Source organism: Narcine bancroftii, chromosome 9, assembly GCF_036971445.1.
Source record: "Narcine bancroftii isolate sNarBan1 chromosome 9, sNarBan1.hap1, whole genome shotgun sequence".
Taxonomy (NCBI): Eukaryota; Metazoa; Chordata; class Chondrichthyes; order Torpediniformes; family Narcinidae; genus Narcine; species Narcine bancroftii.
This window is the reverse complement of record NC_091477.1, coordinates 51,020,042-51,042,541: the sequence shown is the minus strand read 5'-3', so window position 1 is coordinate 51,042,541 and position 22,500 is coordinate 51,020,042. Positions and strand designations below refer to the sequence as shown.

The 22,500-nt window shown below is 41.2% G+C and overlaps 1 protein-coding gene across 5 annotated transcripts in view; it reads right to left on the bottom strand.

Annotated features, from left to right (window-relative positions):
• The window catches only part of LOC138743618 (sialic acid-binding Ig-like lectin 16), a 107,220-nt gene that overhangs the window by 47,030 nt on the left and 37,690 nt on the right, over positions 1 to 22,500 (bottom strand). For 4 of the 5 annotated variants that reach the window (XM_069899139.1, XM_069899143.1, XM_069899144.1 and 1 more), the window contains exons 3-4: positions 753 to 1,106; positions 317 to 610 (exon numbers count right to left, since the gene is read on the bottom strand). In XM_069899139.1, the coding sequence (XP_069755240.1) occupies positions 317 to 610; positions 753 to 1,106 (648 nt within the window). Of the gene's footprint in view, positions 1 to 316; positions 611 to 752; positions 1,107 to 3,015; positions 3,075 to 22,500 lie in introns of those variants that run through there. The other variant, XM_069899141.1, reaches the window with a different exon arrangement.

Here is a 22,500-nt window from a genome sequence, read left to right as displayed (position 1 = left end):
TTTGTTGTTGTTTGTAGAACCTACCTGCACAATGACTGACTGCATTTATTCATGAGTTATAATAATCTTTTGAGTTTAAGAAATACTTAAAATATCTGAGAAATTATTTATGAAGGACTGCATAAAACTCGAAGGCTTGTATTTAAGACCATCCCAGAGTTTCAACTTATCAGTTGTGCTCACTGTCTCCTGTGGCACAACATTCCCATCTTGGATCACAGCTCTTTTAGTTTCTCTCTGTTTACACAGCAGCTGAAGTGCAAGAAGTTTGTTAGTTTTAAATCAGTTGAAATTGAAATTTTTGCTGGAGCCTTACATTTCACTTTCAGAATTTTCACAGTTTCATCTTCGAATGAATATACTCTGGAAACGACTGAGCACTTGATGGACTTGTTGTGATCCCTGAAAGACGGGGTGAAGTCAAGGTTACTGTTAAGCTTTCTATTTTCTAAGGTAGATCTGTGCTTTTTAAGGAACTCGCCATTGAGGTAATGCCAAACGAGGATGAAATTGACCTGCTCGTCAATCTCAGATGAGGTACAAGTCAATTTGGTTTTGACTCCATCCACCAATTCTGAGGACAGCGAGATAATTGGCTTTGATGGCCGAGCTGCAAAAGAAAGGAGATGGGAAAGTTATGTAGTTAAGCAGTATCAATCATGTGGTATCAGAAGGTGGTTGTGAAAATCAGTAGTGACGATGGATTCTGAAGTTTGTACAGGATAAAATAAATACTGTGGAGGATCAATTACCTTTAACTGTGAGTGTCACGCCAGGCCTTCCTGTCCACTGGTCTTTATCCTTTATTTCAAATCTGAAGCAATATGTTTCGGTGTGATTTATTCTCACGTCATTTATCTGAAGGGAGCAGTTTTTAGTTTCCAGATTTCCTATGAATGTCACACCATCATTGTTGGGTCTGTCATTGCTATAAAGTATTGGAGATGTATTTTCACATGGATATTTGAGCCACATGGCTGCTATGTTAGATGAACGGATGCCTTGGTAAGGATGTTCAAAGGAACAATTAAAGGTTGCCGTCATCCCCTGTAATACTTGAACAGGTGACTTAACATTGACATTCCAGGTGCCTTGATCCACAGTTGCTGAAAGGAAAAATAAAAGGAAAAGTAACAGGATTATTTCATCGACAACAAATCCATTGTTAATCATACAATTATTCAGGAAAATCTCTGGCTACGAGGCATCCAATTATCCATCCATGGCATTTTGCAATTGGATAAGAACATTGAAGCTTGGGACAACATTCTCAATTCAAAATGTAAATTAAATGATTCAGGCTGAAGACCAGAAAAATCTTTAATCTGAAACATATTTTGTGCTAAATATTTTCAGAATTATCTGTGATTACCTCAGTACACTTAGCAGAATCAAATCTCAATCTGTAAAGGAAGAATTAAACTGTGATGCCTCCTTGGTACATTGCTTTGGTGATTTTAAAGGAAGGATTTTACCATGCGAGACGTGCATCCAGCTGCAGCTCCTAAACTGTGTTAAAGATTTGGAGCTGAAGTTAGATGAACTCCGGATCATTCAGGAGGCAGAGGGAGCTATAGATAGGAGTTACAGGGATGCTATCACACCTGTGAGGTAGGAGGAGGGTAGATGGGTGACAGTCAGGAGAGGGAAATGAAACAGACAGGCAGTGCAGGGCACCCCTGTGGCTGTTCTCCTCAGTAACCAGTATACCATTTTGGATACTGTTGGTGCAGACAACCTACCAGAGCCAAGCCATGGCAATCCTTCCTGTAGGAGGGAGGGCTTCAGGTTTCTGGATCATTGGGCTCTCTTCCAGGGAAGGTGGGACCTGTTCCGATGGGACAGCTTGCATTTGAACCAGAGGGGGAGTAATAATCTTGTGAGAAGACTTGTTAGTGCTTCTCCAGATTTGCAGGGGGAGGAGAACCAGAGTGTCAAAGCAGATAGAGGAGTTAAGAAGGGAGAAAATGATGTGAAAATTCCATGCACCATTAGAAGTCAACAGGTTGTACATGGTGGAACTGTTCTCAGCTGAATCTATTTTAATGCAAGAAGTATTGTAGGAAAGGTAAATGAGCTTAGAGTGTGGATTGGCATGTAGAATTATGACATCGTGCCCATAGTGAAACTTGGTTGCAGGAGGGGCAGGAATGGCAGCTCAATTTTCTGTGCTTTCATTGCTTCAAACGCAATAGAACGGGGTTGGGTGGGGGGGGAGGGTGAAAGGGGGAGGAGTGGTTTTGCTTGTCAGGGAAAATGTCTCAGCTATGCACCGGCAGCACAGACCAGAGGGCTTGTCTATTGAGGCTCTATGGGTGGAGCAGAAGAATGGGGAAAGTCTGATCATACTCATGGGGTTACATTATAGACCGACCACCCAATAGTCAATAGAATTGGAGGAGAAAATCTGTCGAGAGATAACAGACAGCTGCAAAAAAGATAAAGCTGTGATAGTAGGAGATTTTAACTTTCCACATATTGACTGGGACTCCTATTCTCTAAATGGGCTGGATGTCTTGGAGTTGGTCAAATGAGTTCAGGAAAGTTTTCTAAATCAATATATAGAGGTGCCAACAGGAGAGTGCAATAATGGATCTCCTATTCAAGAATGAGACAGAACACATGACAGAAGTATGTGTAGGGTACATTTTGAATCCAGTGTTCACAATGCCATTAGTTTCAAGTTAATTTTGAAGAAGTATAGGTCTGTGGCTCGGGTTGAGATTCTAAATTGGAGAAAGCCAAATTTTGAGGAAATGAGAAAGGATCTAGAATGCATGGATTGGAATAAGTTGTTTTCAGGCAAGGATATGCGAGTTAAGAGGAAGGCCTTCAAAAATGAAAGTTTGAGAGTGCAGAGTTTGTATGTTCCTGTCAGGATTAAAGGTAAAATTATCAGACAGAGGGAACCTTGGTTTTCGAGGGATATTTAGGATCTAATTCAGAATAAGAGGGCGGTGTACCGCAGATATAGACATCACAAGTGCTAGTGCGAGTTCTAGTGCTAAACCTTACCACTAGAGATGAGCTGTTGCATCTTGGGTAGATGCAAGATGGATGCCTCCACATGGTCATGATAAAACTAATAAAAGCATAGATGTTTAAAATTAATGCAAACAACCATAAAAATGAAATTATGTTTCTCCAGGATAAGGTGATGCTTAATAACATAATACTATACAAAAGAATGTTATGAGCCCAGAGGACACCAAAACCCAACAGCAATAGATATTCACCAAGGCAAATGGTTACTTAAACAAAAGTTGTTTTTAACTATCTTTAAACATGAAAATAGAATCAAACTTTAACTTATCACTTTTAACTTACTTAACCTAACTTAACCCCCTTCTAATTCTAAGCACACGTGTATGTAATGTGTGTGTGTGTAAGTTCAGAAAAGTTCTTTGGTTCACATTCCAAACTCACTTCTCATTCCTCTTCAAGTTCACGGGTTGCAGGCAATTCTCATACTGTGCACAGAATTTAACATTTATAAAGTTCACCAGGCTTTGGTGCTTGAAATGTAAATGGTTACCACTCAGGAAGGTTCTTGTGGTTTTCAGAGAGAGATTTGTTGTTCCAGGACATCCACAACTGATGTACTTCCATCAGCCACTCCAGTGTCTTGCTGATGAAACTTTCCCCTTCAGGGTTCTCCAGATGATATCCTCTTTCTTACAGGTCATCAAGTGATCCTTTTTGTTTCTCTTATTCCAAGTGAAACATTAGACAGACAGTCTTCTTCTCTTGCATGATCCACAAGGGCTTTGACCAGGCCGTCTTACAAATGGGCTTTCCATCACCTTGTCCTGTTCCAGTCCCAGCTACTGTTGCTAGCTGTAACACTGTACAAGTGATCTCACTCTCTCTCTCTCTCTCTCTCTCTCTCTCTCTCTTTCTCTCTCTCTCTCTCTCTCTCTCTCTCTCTCTCTCTCTCTCTCTGAGAGAAAGCCTGTTGATTCCCTCTGCTTGCAAAACCACAAGCTCTCCTCCAGACAATATGCGGCTCCAACAAGCCTTTTGTAAACAACAATCCATTAATGAAGTCTCTTGAGCACTCTTCAAATCTCTTGCAAAAGCTGAGAGACCCCAATATGTCTAGCATTAACAGCACTCCAGTATTTGAAATAAGATCTGTTTTAAAGTGTTTAACAAACACTTACTCTAACAAACCTTTCCCAATTTATCTCCCAACAATATATCTCGATACTCTGTAACAAAACAAAAGATAGGTGCAGGAAAAATGGCACCATAGCAAGGGGCCGCTGCAAGCAACTGCCACGCAGCCATCACAAACAACAGCCACCATCTTGTCCCAGCCTTCCAATTACAATTGTAACGCTTATAAATTAACAGCATAATATTACATTAAAGTTTGAAACTAGCTATTTCAGCAGAATAAACAAATGTAACTGAGAATGGAGCATGTTTATAGACCGAGACCAGTCCATAGGCTCAGACAGACAGGATAGCAATGTCCATATCAGCATAAAGTGAATCCTGGCTCAGCAGCTGCTGCTCCTCCATGCAGAGGCTGCTGTCGCCTTCCGCCACACTGCCATCTGAAGTTTCCAACCACAACCAGGCCGCAGATGGTAACGAGAGATCTCCACAGCCTGTTTTTCAGGGAAACTCTCTCAGTCTACAGTTCCTCAGAGATTTGGCCCTGACCTCCACCCCCACTATTCCTAGCACTCCCGGCTGGCAGGTCTGCCGTGGGTGCCCAAGCCAGCATGTGGCCCGTCGCTCCAATTCCTTGGGCGAATTCCTCGACTCTTCACCGTTCTTCGAGCCCAACACAACACCACCACCAGTAGCACAGGTGGCCTTCGTGGCCATTCCCCACCTCGAGGCTGCCATCTCTCTCAGTTCTCACGCTATCCAAGTAAATCTAACGAAGTACAATTTGAATCCATTTTGATATCCAAATGATGTGCCTCAGAGATCGGTACTGGGACCATTGCTGTTTGTCATCTCCATCAATGATATAGATAATAATGTGGTATATTGGATCAATGAGTTTGCAGATGACATTAAGATTGGTGGCAATGTGGTCAGTGAAAAAGGTTTTCAAAGCTTGCAGAAGAATCTGGACCATCTGGAAAATGAGCTGAAAAATGGCAGATGGTATTTAATGCAGACAAGTGTGAGATGTTGCATTTTGGAAGGACAAACCAAGAAAGGACCTTTATAAATCAAAGTATTGTGTATAGGAGTTGGGATGTTATGGCAATATTGTATAAAACTATGGAAAGGCCAAATTTGCAGTTTTGGACACCTAACTACAGGAAAGATATTAATAACATAGAAAGAGTGCAGAGAGGATTTACTACGAGTTTGCCCGATCTTCAGGAACTGAGTTACCAAGAATGGTTAAGCAGGTTTGGACTTTATTTCCTGGAGTGTAGAAGAAAGAGGGGAAATTTGGTAGAAGCATTTAAAACTATGAGGGGGATAGACAGAGTAAATATTTTTCCATGAGTGTAATTAAGATACAAACCAGAGGACATGAGTTTAGGGTGAAAGGTGAAAAGTTTAGGGGGAACATGAGGAAGAACTTCTTCACATAGAGAGTGGTGGGAGTGTGGAATGAGCTGAAGTGGTGAATGTGGCTCAATGTTAAGATTGAAGAAGAATTTGGACAGGATCATGGATGCGAGAGATATGGACTGGGTGCAGGTCAGTGGAACTAGGCCAGAAAATGGTTCGGACCAATCCAGAAGGGTGGAAAGGGCCTGTTTCTGTGCTGTGATGTTCTTTGGTTCTCCGCTTCTATCCCATGTGCTTGGAATGTAAAGAATGAAGAGCTCAGAGAGAATATCTGGTGGGGTCTTTGCTATGTAAACAGGACAAGGTCCATAAGAAAAAAAGAAAGTGTTCATACATGATGTAGTGAAAAGTACAGGACCATATACTTTGTTCAGGTTGAAAAGTATAAATTGACTTGATATTTGTTTTACTAGAAAGAGAACCTCAGCCTTGAATTGTAACATGCTCACTGCCAGCGAGAGAAACAAAAGATGATGGGAGCTCACCTAGCATTGATTTGATATGTTAGATATTTCCTTACTTTAGATTTCACTTTTCAGATTTCAGATTTATTGCCAGTCATGACATCACATACAACCCTGAGATAATTTTTTTCCCCTCCAGGCAAGTCACTGCCACTTATTGGCAGTGCAAACAAAAATGCACTCAGCGTACACATCTAAACAAATAAAGAAATATAAACAAACTGTGAAATACAAAAAAAATCCAATAAAGTACATAAGTAACAGTCCTTACATAAGTTCCTAATTGAATTTGTCATTGAGGAGTCTAATGGTGGAGGGGTAGCAGGTGTTCCTGAACCAGGTGGTGCATGTCTTGTGGCACCTGCACCTCTTTCCTGACGGCAGCAGCGAAAACAGAGCGTGTGTTGGTGGTATGGATCTTTTGTGATTGCTGCTACTCTTCTACACCAACTTCCCTGTAGATGTACTTGATAGCAGTGAAGGTTTTGCCTATAAAGCCCTGGGCTATATCCACTACTCTGAGAGGGGTTTATACTCTGGGGTATTGGGGTCCTACGGCTCCTAGAACGCTTCCACCAGCGTTGTCTCCGCTCCATCCTCAACATCCATTGGAGCGCTTACACTCCCAACGTCGAAGTACTCGAGATGGCAGAGGTCGACAGCATCGACCATGCTGCTGAAGATCCAGCGGCGCTGGATGGGTCACGTCTCCAGAATGGAGGACCATCGCCTTCCCAAGATCGTGTTATATGGCGAGCTCTCCACTGGCCACCGTGACAGAGGTGCACCAAAGAAAAGGTACAAGGACTGCCTAAAGAAATCTCTTGGTGCCTGCCACATTGACCACCGCCAGTGGGCTGATAACGCCTCAAACCGTGCATCTTGGCGCCTCACAGTTTGGCGGGCAGCAACCTCCTTTGAAGAAGACCGCAGAGCCCACCTCACTGACAAAAGGCAAAGGAGGAAAAACCCAACACCCAACCCCAACCAACCAATTTTCCCTTGCAACCGCTGCAATCGTGTCTGCCTGTCCCGCATCGGACTTGTCAGCCACAAACGAGCCTGCAGCTGACGAGGACTTTTTAACCCCTCCATAAATCTTCGTCCGCGAAGCCAAGCCAAAGAATTGGGGTCCCCATACCAGACTGGTCAGCACACTTTTCGTACACAACAGTAGAAATTTTCCAGGGTTTCTGATGTCATACAAACCTCTGCAAACTTCCTCAGGAAGTAGAGGCACCAACGTGCTTTCTTCATGATGCCAATTGTGTGTTAGATCCAGGAAAGATCCTCCAAGATAGTGATCCTCAAGAGATTAAATTTGCTCACCCTCTCCACCTCTGATCCCCCAATTGGATCATACATCTCTTGTTTTCCCTTCTTGAAGTCAACAATCATCTCCTTGGCTTTGGTGACATTGAGGTGGTTTCTGGTGGACCATTCAGCTAGTTTTCAATTTTTCTCCTGTATGCTGACTCATAGCCCTTTCTATACAACCTTAATATCACCAGCAAACTTGTGAATGAGGTTGCTGTCATACCGAGCCCTACCATCGTAGGTGTAAAGTGAGTTGAGCAGTGGCCTAAAAACACAGTCTTGTGGTACTGATGGAGATTGTGGAGGAGATGTTCTTACCAATCCTCACTGATTGTGATCTGGAGGTGAGGAAATCCAGGATCTAATTTCATAGTGGGATGTTGAGTTCCAGGTTTTGGAGTTTGCTGATCAGTTCCAAGGCAATGATGGTGTTAAATGCCAAACTGAGCATCCTGATGAATGCATCTTTGCTGTCCAGGTGTTCCAGGGCTTTGTGTAGAATCAGTGAAATGGCATCTGCCATTGACCAGTTGCCGCGATAGGTGAACTGGAATGTATCCATGTTGCTGCTCAGACAGGAGCTAATATGTTTCAGCACCAGCCTTTGAAAACACTTCATCACTGTTGCTGTGAGTGCCACTGGTCGATAGTCATTAAGGCAGGTACTGCACACTTCTTGGGCACCAGTACGATAAATAACTGTTTGAAACAGGTGGGCAACATGTCCTGCCAGAGTGAGATGTTGAATGCATTAGCCAGTTGATCAGCACAGATTTCTAATCCTCGGCCAGGTACTCCACCTGGACCGGATGCTTTCCTTGGATTCACTCTCCCACACATCACCCTGGGTTCCAGAGAGGACGGGATCATCAGGGAACATGGGAATGGTCAGTGGTGGTTCCTTCTTGGTCTGATGGTAGAATTTGGCGTGGAAGGCATTGTGTTCATCTGGGAGTGAAGCTTTGCCATCTTTCACTGCACCAAATTTGGGTTTGTCATGGCTCTTAGGTACCCTTCCTTTTTCCATTTTTGTCCAGAAACAACTTTGTCCAGGAGGTGGCTTTCTGAAAATCATACTTGCTCCTTCTGCATTGATCTGGATCTCCAGACTTTAATGCCTGTAATCTGGTTCTCAACAGGTTCAGGATTTCACTGTTCATCCAGGGCTTCTGATTGGGGAAAATTCCTGAGCGATTTGGTCGGGACACATTCATCCACAGCTATTTTGATAAAGTCTGTGACAGCCCTAGTGTAATCGTTCAGGTCCTCAGATGAGTCCTTGAACACCACCCCATTCACTGACTCAGGAAGTCCTGCAACCTGACTTATGACCACCCTCTAGCTATCCTCCTCTCCAAGCCTCTCTTTTTAGGCACATTCTTTATGAAGGCAGAAGGAGCACAGTGAGGTGAGCCAACTTGCCAAAATGTGGTCTTGGGAAAGGACGGTAGGTTTAAGCTTTTAAAGTTAGATAAAGCATGCTCAGCATCGTCAGTGTCGCATGTCTTTGCAACAATTTAAATTAGAAATTTTTAGTTGACAGATACAGCATGGTAGTAATCCTTCAGCCCACGATCGTGCCTCCCAGATACACCCACGTGACTAATTAACACACTAACCTGAGTACACCTTTGAAATGTTGTTATGAGAAGAATGAGAAGAATGTATAAACTTCTTACATAGAGTGCCAGATTGGAACCTGGGTCGCTGGAGTGTTAACCATGCCACTCTTTAAAAGTTTGCTAAAGTAGCATTTCACTGATTTCACAGGGACAATCCATAGGACCAGAAGAAAATCAGTGGGATCTTCCTTCCCCCACAACCCCCTCCACCATTGCCGTGATTCCCAGAGATTGTTGCAAGAAGAGGTCTTGAATCATCCTTGAGGATCCCTATCATCACACCCCCCAAACGCACGCACACACGCACACACACACACACACACACACACACACACACACACACACACACACACACACACACACACACACACACACACACACACACACACACACACACACACACACACATTGTCTGTTTTCCTTGTCTTCTGATTATTTGCAAGAACACTTGCGAGACAAAAGAATATTTTTTCATTGCACAATCTCAGGATATGAGCACACAATGAAGGTTGAAGTTCCCAGTCTGAGGAAGAACTGCACTACTGGAGATATTCACTTGTCAATTAAGCAGAATCTATCTGCCCTCAGACACTAAGCATTCAACACTACATAAAGCTCAGAGACCATCGGCTCATTGAGTCCATTCTGCCATTTGAATCACGGAAGATGTATTTTTCATTTCCACCAGATTCTCCTGCCTTCTCTTCCACAGCCTTTCAACCTCAGTGCTGTATAAAAGAATCAGAAGAGAGATGGGAATGGAAATTAGGAAAGCAAAGAGAGTGCTAAATTAAAATGATTGCTGATTTTTTAAAAATGCAGCCATAAATATAATATTAGTGCATTTTAAAAACCAAAAAATATAACTATATGTATACAGAGGCAAGAACTTCTTACAAGACTCCAGATGAAAACTTTGCATTTATCTCCATGGAAGTGAGAGTTTATGCTGCTTGTTAACTAGCTGGAGAAATGATGACCTTAAAGTTGTTTGGTGGATTCTAGCTTAGAAGACGTAGCAAAATTAAAGAAAATCCAGTACCTGATTGAGGATTTCAGGAAGGTGAAACCAGAAGAACCCAAGCCAGTCTGGGTCAGCAGTCGAAAGGATTTAAAAAAAAACTTCAAATTCCTTGGTGTCAGCATCTCTGAAGATCTATCCTGCAGCCTTCATGTTGATGGAAACATGAAGAGCGTTTGCCAGCGGCTATACTTCGTTAGGAGGTTAAGAATATTTGGAATGTCACAAAAGACTCTTTTAAATGTCTAAATGTGTACATTCATACTGGTTGCATCAAACTGGTTGCATCGCTGTCTGGTATGGAGGCATCAATGCACAGGACAGGAAAAGGCTACAGTTGTGAGCCAGCAACATCATGGTCATTAGTCTTCACCCCATTAAGGACATCTACAAGAGATGGTGTCTCAAGAAGTAGCTGTATTATCAAGGACCCTTACTATCCACATCATGCTGTCTTCTCATCAGACGGAGGTACAGGATCTTCAAGACAAACCCCCAATGGTAGAGAAACAGCTCCTTCCCTTCTGCCATCAGATTTTTGAAGATTTTGCACCTGTAATACACAATTCCGCTGCTGCAAAACACACATTTCATGACGCATGTTCATGACAATAAATTCTGATTCTGTGCTTGCAGTTCAGCTGAGGATTGGGTCACAATGGACAGAAGCATTCATCTGATGCATGGACTGCACCGGCATGACAAAAAGGACTGTCTGCTCTATTGTTTGTACTAGAATTTTGGTGAATATTTATTATCTATTTATTTATCTATTGAGGTTAAATTTAAATGTAGACATTCAACCCACTAACAACCATTGGTACATTCTGAAGGGTGGGAGGAAACTGGAGCCCTGGGAAAACCCATGCAGACACAGGGAGAATGTACTGTTATGAGCCCCGATGACCCCCAAACCCAGCAGCAATAGATATTCACCAAGACAAATGGTTACTTAAACAAAAGTTGTTTTTAACTATCTTTAAACATGAAAATAGAATCAAACTTTAACTTATTTCTATTGACTTACTTAACATAACTTAACCCCCTTCTGATTCTAATCACATGTGTATGTAATGTGTGTGTAAGTTCAGAAAAGTTCTTTGGTTCACAATCTCACTTCTCATTCCTCCAAGTTCACTGGTTGAAGGAAATTCTAGACTGTGCACAGAATTTAACAATTATTAATTTGACCAGGCTTTGGTGCTTGAAAGGTAAATGGTAACTGCTCAGGAAGGTCCTTGTAGGTTTTCAGAGAGAGATTTGTTGTACATTTGCTTCCATCAACCACTTCAGTGTTTTTCCAAAGAAACACGCCCATCAGGGTTCTCCAGATGATAACCTCTTTCTTTCAGGTCACCACAAAATTCCTTCTTTTTTCTCTTATTCCAAGTGACACATTAGACAGCCAGTCCTTTCCTCTTGTATGAATCACAAGGGCTTTGACCAGGCTGAACAAAGTACTTATAACCAGTCTTTCAAATGACCTGTTCCAGGCCCATCTGCTGTTGCTGTAACACTGTAGAACTGATCTCTGTGTATCTCTCTCTCTCTCTGTCTCTGTCTCTGTCTCTCTCTCTCTCTCTCTGTCTCTCTCTCTGTCTCTGTCTCTCTCTCTCTCTTTCTCTCTCTCTTAGAAAGAAAGCCTGCTTGCCAAACCATCTCAGAACAGCTCCAGACAATCCGTGGCTCTGACAAGCTCTTTCATCCATTGCCTTTTTGTAAGCTACATTCCATTAGTGAAGTATCTTGGGTACTCTGCAAAGCTCTTGCAAAAGCTGTGAGGCCGATATGTCTAGCATTAGCAGAGCTGCAGTATTTCAAATAAGATCTGTTTTAAAGTGTTTGTATGTAATCTACTCTAACAAATCTTTCCCAATTTATCTCCCAAAAACATATCTATATATTCTGTCACAGTACCAAATCCTTACAGACAGCATGGGATTTGATCCCCAGTCCCAATCACTGGGGCTGTAACAGTGTGGTGCTAACCGCTATACTAACTGTGCCACCCAATTTTAATTCAATTAACTTTACCACTGTGGTTTGTTTCACAAAGTACCCGTTTAGCTGCAGTCAGTGAGAGTTTTGGTGCCTCTGTACATTATGCCATGTGCATGGCAATACTTTGGCTTGGCTTCGCGGACGAAGATTTATGGAGGGGGTAAAAAGTCCACGTCAGCTGCAGGCTCGTTTGTGGCTGACCAGTCCGATGCGGGACAGGCAGACACGATTGCAGCGGTTGCAAGGGAAAATTGGTTGGTTGGGGTTGGGTGTTGGGTTTTTCCTCCTTTGCCTTTTGTCAGTGAGGTGGGCTCTGCGGTCTTCTTCAAAGGAGGCTGCTGCCCGCCAAACTGTGAGGCGCCAAGATGCACGGTTTGAGGCGTTATCAGCCCACTGGCGGTGGTCAATGTGGCAGGCACCAAGAGATTTCTTTAGGCAGTCCTTGTACCTTTTCTTTGGTGCACCTCTGTCACGGTGGCCAGTGGAGAGCTCGCCATATAATACGATCTTGGGAAGGCGATGGTCCTCCATTCTGGAGACGTGACCCATCCAGCGCAGCTGGATCTTCAGCAGCGTGGACTCGATGCTGTCGACCTCTGCCATCTCGAGTACCTCGACGTTAGGGGTGTGAGCGCTCCAATGGATGTTGAGGATGGAGCGGAGACAACGCTGGTGGAAGCGTTCTAGGAGCCGTAGGTGGTGCCGGTAGAGGACCCATGATTCGGAGCCGAACAGGAGTGTGGGTATGACAACGGCTCATGATCAAATCCACAATGTGCAGGGGAACAGAGGTTTTTCAAAACTGAATGAAAATCAGCACATGCAAAAAGAGAGCCCAAAATAAGATGGCGGAAACAGCACAAATTGGATAATGTTGGAAACCTTGGGAACTTGATAATGTGCAAGAGCAGGTAATATTTACCTGCCGCATATGGTAATTGCATTGTAAAGATCATAGGTAATAATCTCGAAGAAGAAAGGACTAAGCTAAAAAAGATCACATACTTTCTTGAAGTGGTCTCTATTTCGCAAAGTATGAACAACAATGACTATTTTCATAATGTGTGGGTGGGATTTTGAATTACATCATTTGATTTGAATAGGATGAAAATTATGAGGGTATGAGAAGACAGAAGTGCCCACTCCAGCACAAGAAAAGCTCATGTTGTAAATGACACTTGCGCTGACCCTCTCTGTCAAGACATTTCATCTGAAGCTGAATGTAACCACTGATGTGAGACAGGGTTTTGGGTAAAGTATGACAGATGGGGGACACGATTGGCATAGCAGTTAGTGCAACACCTTGACAGTACCAGCAATTGTGGTTGAAACCCCACGCTGTCTGTAAGGAGTTTGTGCGTTCTCCCTGTGTCTGTGGGGGTTTTCCTCAGAGGCTCCTCTTTCCTCCCACCATTCAAAGACGTTCCGGGGGTGTGGGTTAGTTGGGTGTAAATTGGGCGGCAGGAATTGTGGCCCAAAATAGCCTGCTGAATGTCTAAATTTAACTTTAAAACAATAATGATTTTAAATACATGGTTCCAACTGAAGCTTTGCTTGGCTGAAAATTATCTGAGATATTCTACAGCACAGTTCTTAACACACTATGGTGATACGGTTGGTTAGTCAGATAGCTATAAGAACGCTATATCCAGTTTTGATCTTCTAGATGCCAAATGGTATTAAGGCTCCTCCATCAGGTGAACCACACTGATTTTGTGCAGAAAGAACCATGTAGCCTACAAATGCTGGAAACCCACATTTGGGATGTCCAATCACATGAAAAAGAAGCATGAAACAAAAAAAAGTGCATGTGTACATGGTTCCATTCAACTGAAAAATACAAGAGAGTGCCCAGGCTTATAATTTCATCATACATGTAGAACATTTTTATTCATCTGGTCATGGTCCCGACCTGAAGAGAGTCGAATCCTTTAAAAGATTGTTGGATCAGGCAAAGGACCCAATTCACTGATTTTCTTTGAGAGGCAGTTTTTCAGGTAGGACATCAATAATTTCCTCCAAGGATTAATCAGTCTGAGAGTGGTTTTCCAGGCTAGCTCATATTATTTGGGGTGGGTGGGGGAATTGGTCAGTGAGGAAATACCCAAGTCTTTTCTCACTATCATTTTGATGGCTGTCATGACATTTTCTACGTGGCATTTATAGTGCAGATGGGTTCAGTCTCCTAGTTAACTAGAGAGCTTAAACACATGATAAATAGAAACTGTAGTGGGTCATTTGATCCCTCCCAATGGCTGACCTTTATGTGCATGAACCCCATGTCCCTCGATTCTCCATACATACAAAAATGAACTTCGTAACAGAGCCTCATGGTTAGAGAATTCCAAAGATTCATCTCTCTTTCCACCTTCATTTTGGTCCTGGTCATGCTTGCCAGAAACAACAAAATGCAATCACCTAGCCTGACTTTCCCAATGGGAATTGTGTATGTTTTAAAATAGGCTTCACTATTAGGTTTGCATTTAGTCCATAATCTTTGAATGTTGACTTATTGATGGCAAGTTGATTGTCTCACTTATCAGCCTGTGATAAGGTGAGATAAAGTTAAACAAGAAAGTCTGCAGACACTCTGATTTTAGTTCAATATACAAAAATGGTGAATAAACTCAGCAGGTTACAATACATCCATAAGAGGTAAAGATATATAACCAACGTTTTAGGCCCAAGCACTTCATCAAAGAATGAGGAAAAGTAGGCAGGTGGGGTGGGGGGAGGGAAGGAATCGGCAGGGGGATGAGCACAGGCCCACAGGCAAGAGGTCATAGATGGATATGGGTTGGATAGCAAGAGAAAATGGCTGTTAGGGGATAGATCTCTGACTGGGAAGGGGGTGGGGAGCTGGAGGAAGGGGAGAGCGAGGGACAGAGACAGACAGGGAAGGGGCCTAACGGGAACTAAAGTCAATGTTATTGCCATCTAATTGGAGTGTGCCCAGATTGAATATTCGGTGTTTTTCCTCCATTTTGTAGCTGGCCTCGATTTGGCAGGCACGAGGCCATGGATATGTCGGCGTGGGAGTGTGGTGCAGAATTGAAATGTTCGGCCACTGGGAGATCTTGTCCCTCACCATTTTATTCAGATGTCAGCCTGTTTTTGTTCATATCTTGACGAAGGGCTCAGACCTGAAACAGTTTACATGTCTTTACTACACAAAATGAAAAACACTGCATGGCCTGCTGAGTTACTCCAGCACTTTGGGGTACTGAAGTAAGGTGAGATAATCTGAGATAAGGTAAATATCAAAGCCTGTTTCCCTGGATTGGGATCAGATTTAAAACTGAAGGGCATAGATTTAAAGTGAGAGGTGAAAGATTTAAAAGGGACCTGAGGGGCACCTTCTTCACACAGAGTAGTGGGTATGTGAAATGTGCTGCCAGAGGTGGATACAATCAACATTCAAAAGACACATAGACAGATACATGGGCAGGAAAAGTTTAGATAGATATAGGCCTAACATAGGCAATCGGGACAAGCACAGATAGGCAACTTGGTCACTACAAAGAACCAGTTTCTGTGTGTGACTGGAAACTAAATAGAGTGCAAATACTGGAATATGAATCAAACAATTTGCTGGAGGAACTCAGCAGGTCAGCAGCATCAGTGGGAGGGAAATAAATGATAAGAACATAAGAATAGGAACAGGATTAGGCCATCTGATAGCAAGAGAAGAGGGTCTACAACCAAGCCATTCTTGCTAATGGAATCCAAAGAATGGGGAGAGACATGAGGGTACAAAGGCCATAAATAGAAGAACCTCTCCCTGAGGGTCGTCTCCTGATGAACAATATGTACAGTTGCTGAGCTCTTCCAAGCTGGAAGCAAATATCTCCTGTCTTCTCCCAGGCAGGGTCCAATCTTTCACCTGTACTGGCATCAATCTGGCTGCACATCTGCATATTTTTCACTTTCACAATCTCCAGATTCAGCCAATCTCCAATAAGGGATCAATCCATGGAAAGCCGACATAGTTCTTGCATTTAGTTCCAAGTTCTGTCCTTGTCCCCATATCCCTTGATACCCTGACTAATTAGATAACTATCAATTTCCTCTTTAAATTCCTCCGATGATCCGGCCTCCATAGCTGCATGTGGCAACTGTGGTACGCTGTTAGACAGAATCAGACACACACAAAGATAAATACTGTACAGCAGGCTTTAATCCACAAAGACATCCACAGAGCCAGGCTGGCTGTGGCTATAGCAACTCAGTATGAGGCCTCAGGAGGCTGGCCCAGGCTTGTATCCTGGAGGGTGATTGACACCTGACCGGGTGGGGCTTGATCCATTCAGGCCGACTGATTGACAGCCGACCAGGTGTTGTCCTGTCCCCTTACACTCCTGCAGGTACAGAGGTTGCTCCGTGCAGTAGGCCGGTGGACCACCACAGCAACGAATTCCACAAATCCACTACCCTCTGGCTAAAGAAATTTCTCCTTATCTCTGTTGTAAATTGGTACTTTTTGATTCTAAGACTTGTGCCCTCTTGTCCTCGAATCACCCAACAGGAAAAACATCTTATTTACATCCATTCTGTCCAATCCATTCTTTATTCAAAATGTTTCCAAGAGATCTCCTCTCATTCTTCTATATTCTAATAGAGTCCAAGAGCCACTAGGCGTTCCTCATATGTTATTCTTTTCATTCCTGGAATCATTCTGGTAAACCTCCTCTGTACCCTCTCCAACCTTGCTCTATCCTTTCTAAGATAAGGGACCCAAAACTGAACACAGAACTGCAAATGAGGTTTCACCAGTGCCCCATAGAGTCTCTTTATTCTTATACACAATCCCCTTTGAAACGAATGCCATTCACCTTCTTTACTGCTGATCCAACCTGATGGTCAACTTTCAGGTTATCCTACATGAGGACCCCCAAGACCCTTTGGACTTCTGAGGTTTGAGTTTTCTCCCCATCTAAATAATAATCCGACCATTTATTTCCTCTCTGCTAATGGAATCCAAAGAATGGGGAGAGACATGAGGGTACAAAGGCCATAAATAGAAGAACCTCTCCCTGAGGGTCGTCTCCTGATGAACAATATGTACAGTTGCTGAGCTCTTCCAAGCTGGAAGCAAATATCTCCTGTCTTCTCCCAGGCAACCGTACATTTCTAAATATTATATCTCATCTTCCATTTCTTCACCCATTCTCCTAAGCTGTCCAAATCTCTCTGCAAGCTTTTGATTTCTCATACACTTCGTACTCTACCACCTATCTTTGTTTCATCTGCAAATGTTGCCATGAAACCATTTAATCCACAATCTAAATCATCAATACATATTGTAAAAAGAAGTGATCCAACACCCATCCCTGCAGAACACCACTAGTAACAGGCAATCAACCAGAACAGGGTCCCTTTATTCCCACCCTTTTGCTTTCTGCCTATCAGCCAATGCTCTACTCAGTCTATTATTTTTTCCAGTAATTCCATGTGATCTCATCTTATTAAGCAACATCGACTAAAATGTGACTGAACATTCTACATCAGCTTCTCTGTGAGGAACTAGGTGGCTCTGAAATTAACTTCTCAAACAGGCTGTTTGCACAGAGGAAATGCTAAAGATGTTCATGCAAACATGAACCGGAATTCAGTTGGAAGTTAATCAGCTGTGGTTTTTGATGAACATCTGTGGTCTAGCTATCAAGAAGATTACGAGTCAACACAATAATATTGGTTTTAATTGTTCCAGTAAAATACTGGGTTCAAACTCCAGCAATGTTTGTAAGTGGAAATATCAGAATTATCTCCAGTTTTTCACAATGTCCATTGTTCAGGCTTCTTCCCATGAAAGCACTGTGTTGTCTGAATAATCAAACTACTGGAAAATCATATTTATGTGCTCTAAGTGCAACATTAAATATTTACATACATTTTTCATATTTATTAACTTTTATTTCTCTTATGTGGTCATTTAATTTATATTTCACGTTTGTGTTTTTTATGCCAGAATTTTAGTGCATTGATATATTGTACTTGCGCTTATTGCAATAAATTCTCACATCACCTCAACACATCTCACACATCATCCCTCACCTCCCCTCATCACATCTTCACTCAATGCATTGCATCCCACCACATCACATCTCAAAGAGAATGACCAGTTCAGGGAGTGACAGGAAACAAAGTCGAGGGTCAAATAAAAGGAAGAGTTTCCCAGAGCGATCTGTGCAGATGGCTGCAGCTCCTTGAATTGATCACCAGCATGAGTTGTACACATGGAGTTAGAGTTCATGGGAACCATGGTTGTTAAAGTATGGAGATTATATTAATGTACACAATTTTGGAATAGTTTACATCATATAATCTTCAGTAGTTTCTTGCAATATATTTTCTCACATTATTTCTCAAGTTGATACTTATTTTGAGTTCCCTTTCTATTTGTATACTGTGGACTCAACTATCACTCGATCAAAAGCAGCAGGAGAGAGAGGAAGCAAAGGAATTGAGTGTCTGGAAGTGAAGAAGAGAAAGTCTGAGGGCCTGATCAAAGCACATATTCTTAAAATTCTTCTGAAAATCCCTCCCATCTATTCCTTCTGCAAGTAGTGAGGAAGTCAGTGCCCCATTCTACCACTTCATTGGCTTTGAATTTCTTTTCTTTTTTAAAAATATTTTTATTAATTTTATAGAGAGAAATGTTACATGTATATGGTCCTTGGATATTAATTAATTATATAGCTTTTATATAATGCAATACGGAATATGAGTCACGTATCATTTAAACATTGTCTTACATAATTCTCAAAAAATGTGAAATATGGGAATTTCACCTCATATTCTAATATTGAGATATACACTGTGATTATCTAAATAGACTGATCTCTTCTAGTTGTAAAAAAAGAAATAAGAACAAAAGAAAAAAAGAAGACCCCCCATACTAATCATATTAATCTAACCCCTCCCATTAAACACAGTCACCAACAAATAAATTGTAAAAAATTAAGTATCAGCTCTCGGACATTGGGTAGAATACCCCCAGAGCAGCCCTGTGTAAGAAATCATATTATGATCAAAGTCCACGAATGGGCCCCAAATTGATCGGCTTGGAATTTAATGTAGACAAATACAAGGTGCATATTGGAAGGAGACCCCAAGGTAGGACATGCATGGTAAATGGTAGGGCAGTGAAGAGTGCAGTAGAACAGAGGGATCTAGGATATGGACACAATTTAGGAAATATTTTGGTCTTGCCATTCCTATTGTAACTAATCATCTTTTCCAAACCTCTTTGTTAGATACAGGTTTTAAGAATGGCATTGATTAGGTATTAAAAGTTTTAAAGATCTTTTTATTCGAGGTAATTTTCCTTAAGAAAATTGAACAACTAACAGCAAAATTTAATCTTTCTAATAGACACTTTTTTAGATATTTACAAATTAGGCATTTTGTTCAGTCCAAACTGTATGATTTTCCTCAAATCTCTGAAATGAATATTCCTGATATATTTTTTGATTTGCAATTTTCCCAAAGAGGATTAATATCAAATATTTATAATAATTTATACAATTCTTAATTTGATCGATGAATCTTCATTTTGTGCACAACATTGTTTGTTTCCATTGAAGGCGGTGCACAGAATACATATGTTTAAAGTTAAATTATTTTGTTTTTATCCTGATATGGATCCATTATGTGATGTGTTAAATTTTTGAAGCTTTATTGATTCATGTTTTGGGAGTGTCTTTTGCAAAGATATTTTCCAAATTTTATCAACAGTTCTTAAGGCTAAATTAGAACCATGACCTTTGATTGCTTAATGTGTTTTTTTCTCTAGAAGAGGATATATCTCTGTCCTCAACCCAGAAGAGAATCCAAGCTTTTGCTTTGTTGATAGCTAGATGAGCAATTTTGAATGAAGTGGAAAGACATTGTTTCACCCACTCATGTTCAATGGTTACCTGATATCGTGTCTTATTGAAGTGTGCAAAAAAATATATATCATATTGAAGATGTGAGATATGAGACCCATTCATGGATTATTATCATAATCTGAGGATTTAAGTGGTGTGGATGCTTTGAGGATTCCCTACCTGGTGTCTGGGTGCTGTTATTAGATTCATATTTACAATATATACAGATAATTTTGTTTAGAGGGAGGGGGTCGATTAGTAAGGATATTGTTTTTTCCTTTTTTACCCTTTTCATTATTGACTAATGAGTAAGGAGGGGTTCAACTATAGATTATGGATCATATCACAGAACAACATGATCACCTCAGAGAAGTACAAAATATCTTGTAAGGGAATTTTATGTCTATTGCTTGTATAATTGTTGTATTCAATATTCATTTTAGTCATAATATGAGTTATGATTTAATTGTTTAATTATTATAATTATAGAATTTGATGTTCTGAACAAAATAGCTTATAATAATGTTTATGCTTTTAATTTTCAATTGATATGTGATATGTACATGATATGATTTAATATATGTTATTGTTAGTATACCTTATGTAAAAGGTTTTTGTTAAACTCATTACAAATATTTTAAAAGGAAAAGAGCAGAGGGATCTGGTATACCCAGCTCCTACACTCAATACTTTGATTTATAACCATATAACTGTTTACGGCGTGGAAACAGGCCATGTCAGCCCTTCAAGTCCACACCAGTTCACTTGCCAATGCCCTGGGACAGAGTTAGTCCCAACAGTGTTTACATAGGATAGCGGTCACTTCCGTGAGGAAGGCCAATATGCCAAAAGTTCCCTTTATAACCCTATCCATCTGTTCTACCACTTTCAGGGAATTATGTATCTGTATTCCCAAATCCCTCTGTTCTACTGCACTCCTCAATGCCCTTATACATCCTTTCTTGGTTTATCCTTCCAAAATGCAACACCTCACACTTGTCTGCATTAAATTTCATCTGCCATTTTTCATCCCATATTTCCAAGCTGGTCCAGATCCCTCTACAAGCTTTAAAGATCTTCTTTACTGTCCACAACACCTCCAATCTCAAAGTCATCTGCAAACTTTCTGATCCAATTTGCCACATTATCATCCAGATCATTGATATAGATGACAAACAACAATGGAACCAGCACCAATCCCTGATGCACACAACTAGCCACAGGCTTCCAGTCTGAAAAACAATCATCCACCATTACTGTCTGGCTTCTCTCGACCAGTCAATTTCAAATCCAGTTCACTATTTCATCATGAATATCTAGCATCTGAACCTTCCTGACTAACCTCCCATGTGGTATCTTGTTAAAGGCTTTACTAAAGTCCATGAAGACAAACTCCAACACCTTTCCTTCATCAACTTTCCTGGTAACCTCCTCAAAAAACTCTACAAGATTAGTTAGCCACAACTTACCTTTTTCTGATTATCCAAATAATTGTGTATTGGATCTCTTAGAACACCTTCCAATAATTTACCTATTACTGACATCAGGCTCACCAGTCTATAATTTCCAGGGTTACTTTTGGAGGCTTTTTTAAACAACAGAACAACGTGAGCTACCCTCCACATCTCCAACACCACACCCATGGCTAAGGACATTTTAAATATTTCTGCCAGAGCCCCTGCAGTTTCTACACTCGCTTCCCTCTAGGTCCAAGGGAATATCTTGTCAGGTCCTGGGGATTAATCCATCCATATATGCTTTAAGTCAGCAAGCACTTCCTCCTCTTTAATCTGTATAAATTCCATGAACTCACTGCTGTTTTCATTACTTCCCTCGGCTCTGTGCCTGTTTCCTGAGTGAATACAGATGAAATAAAAACATTTAAGATCTCCCCCATTTCTTTTGGCTCTGTACAAAGCTGACTACTCTGACCTTCAAGGGAACCAATTTTGTCCCTTACTATCCTGCCAAAGCAACCTCATGTCTTTTTTTATTGCCTTCCCGATTTCTTACTTGAGGTTTTTCCTGCATATCTTTTTAAAATATTTTTATTAATTTTAATAAAGAATTTATACAAACAAAAATTGTACAGTTCAATAAGATATGACAGTAACATCAATTAATTAAGACATTCTGTACATCAATAACATACATAAATTGCAAATCATGTTCATAATTCATATTTTAAATAGGCAATAACTTTTTGTTAAAGAAAATACCTCTAATAATACAATAAAAGAAAAAAAGAAAATAGTAGGGGAGATAATCTCAAACCTTTATACTCCTCAAGTTCCTCATTTGCTCCAAGTTGCCTATACCTGCTCTACACTTCTCTCTTCTTCTGAACCAGATCCCCAATATCCCTCAAAAAACAAGGTTCCCTTAGCATTCTAATCTTGCTTTTAATTCTGACAGGGATGTCCTTTGAAGGACCTCCACTTACCTCACACATCCTTGACTGAAAACAACTAATCCCAATCCACACATCCTAGATCCTTTCTCATTTCCTCAATTCAGAATTTTAGCCCAAGGCCCAGACCTTTCCTTCTCCATAATTAACTTGAAACTAATGGCATTATGACAACTGGACCACAAAATGTTCCCCTACACGTACTTCTGTAATCTACCTGTCTCATCCACTAAAGCGAGATCCA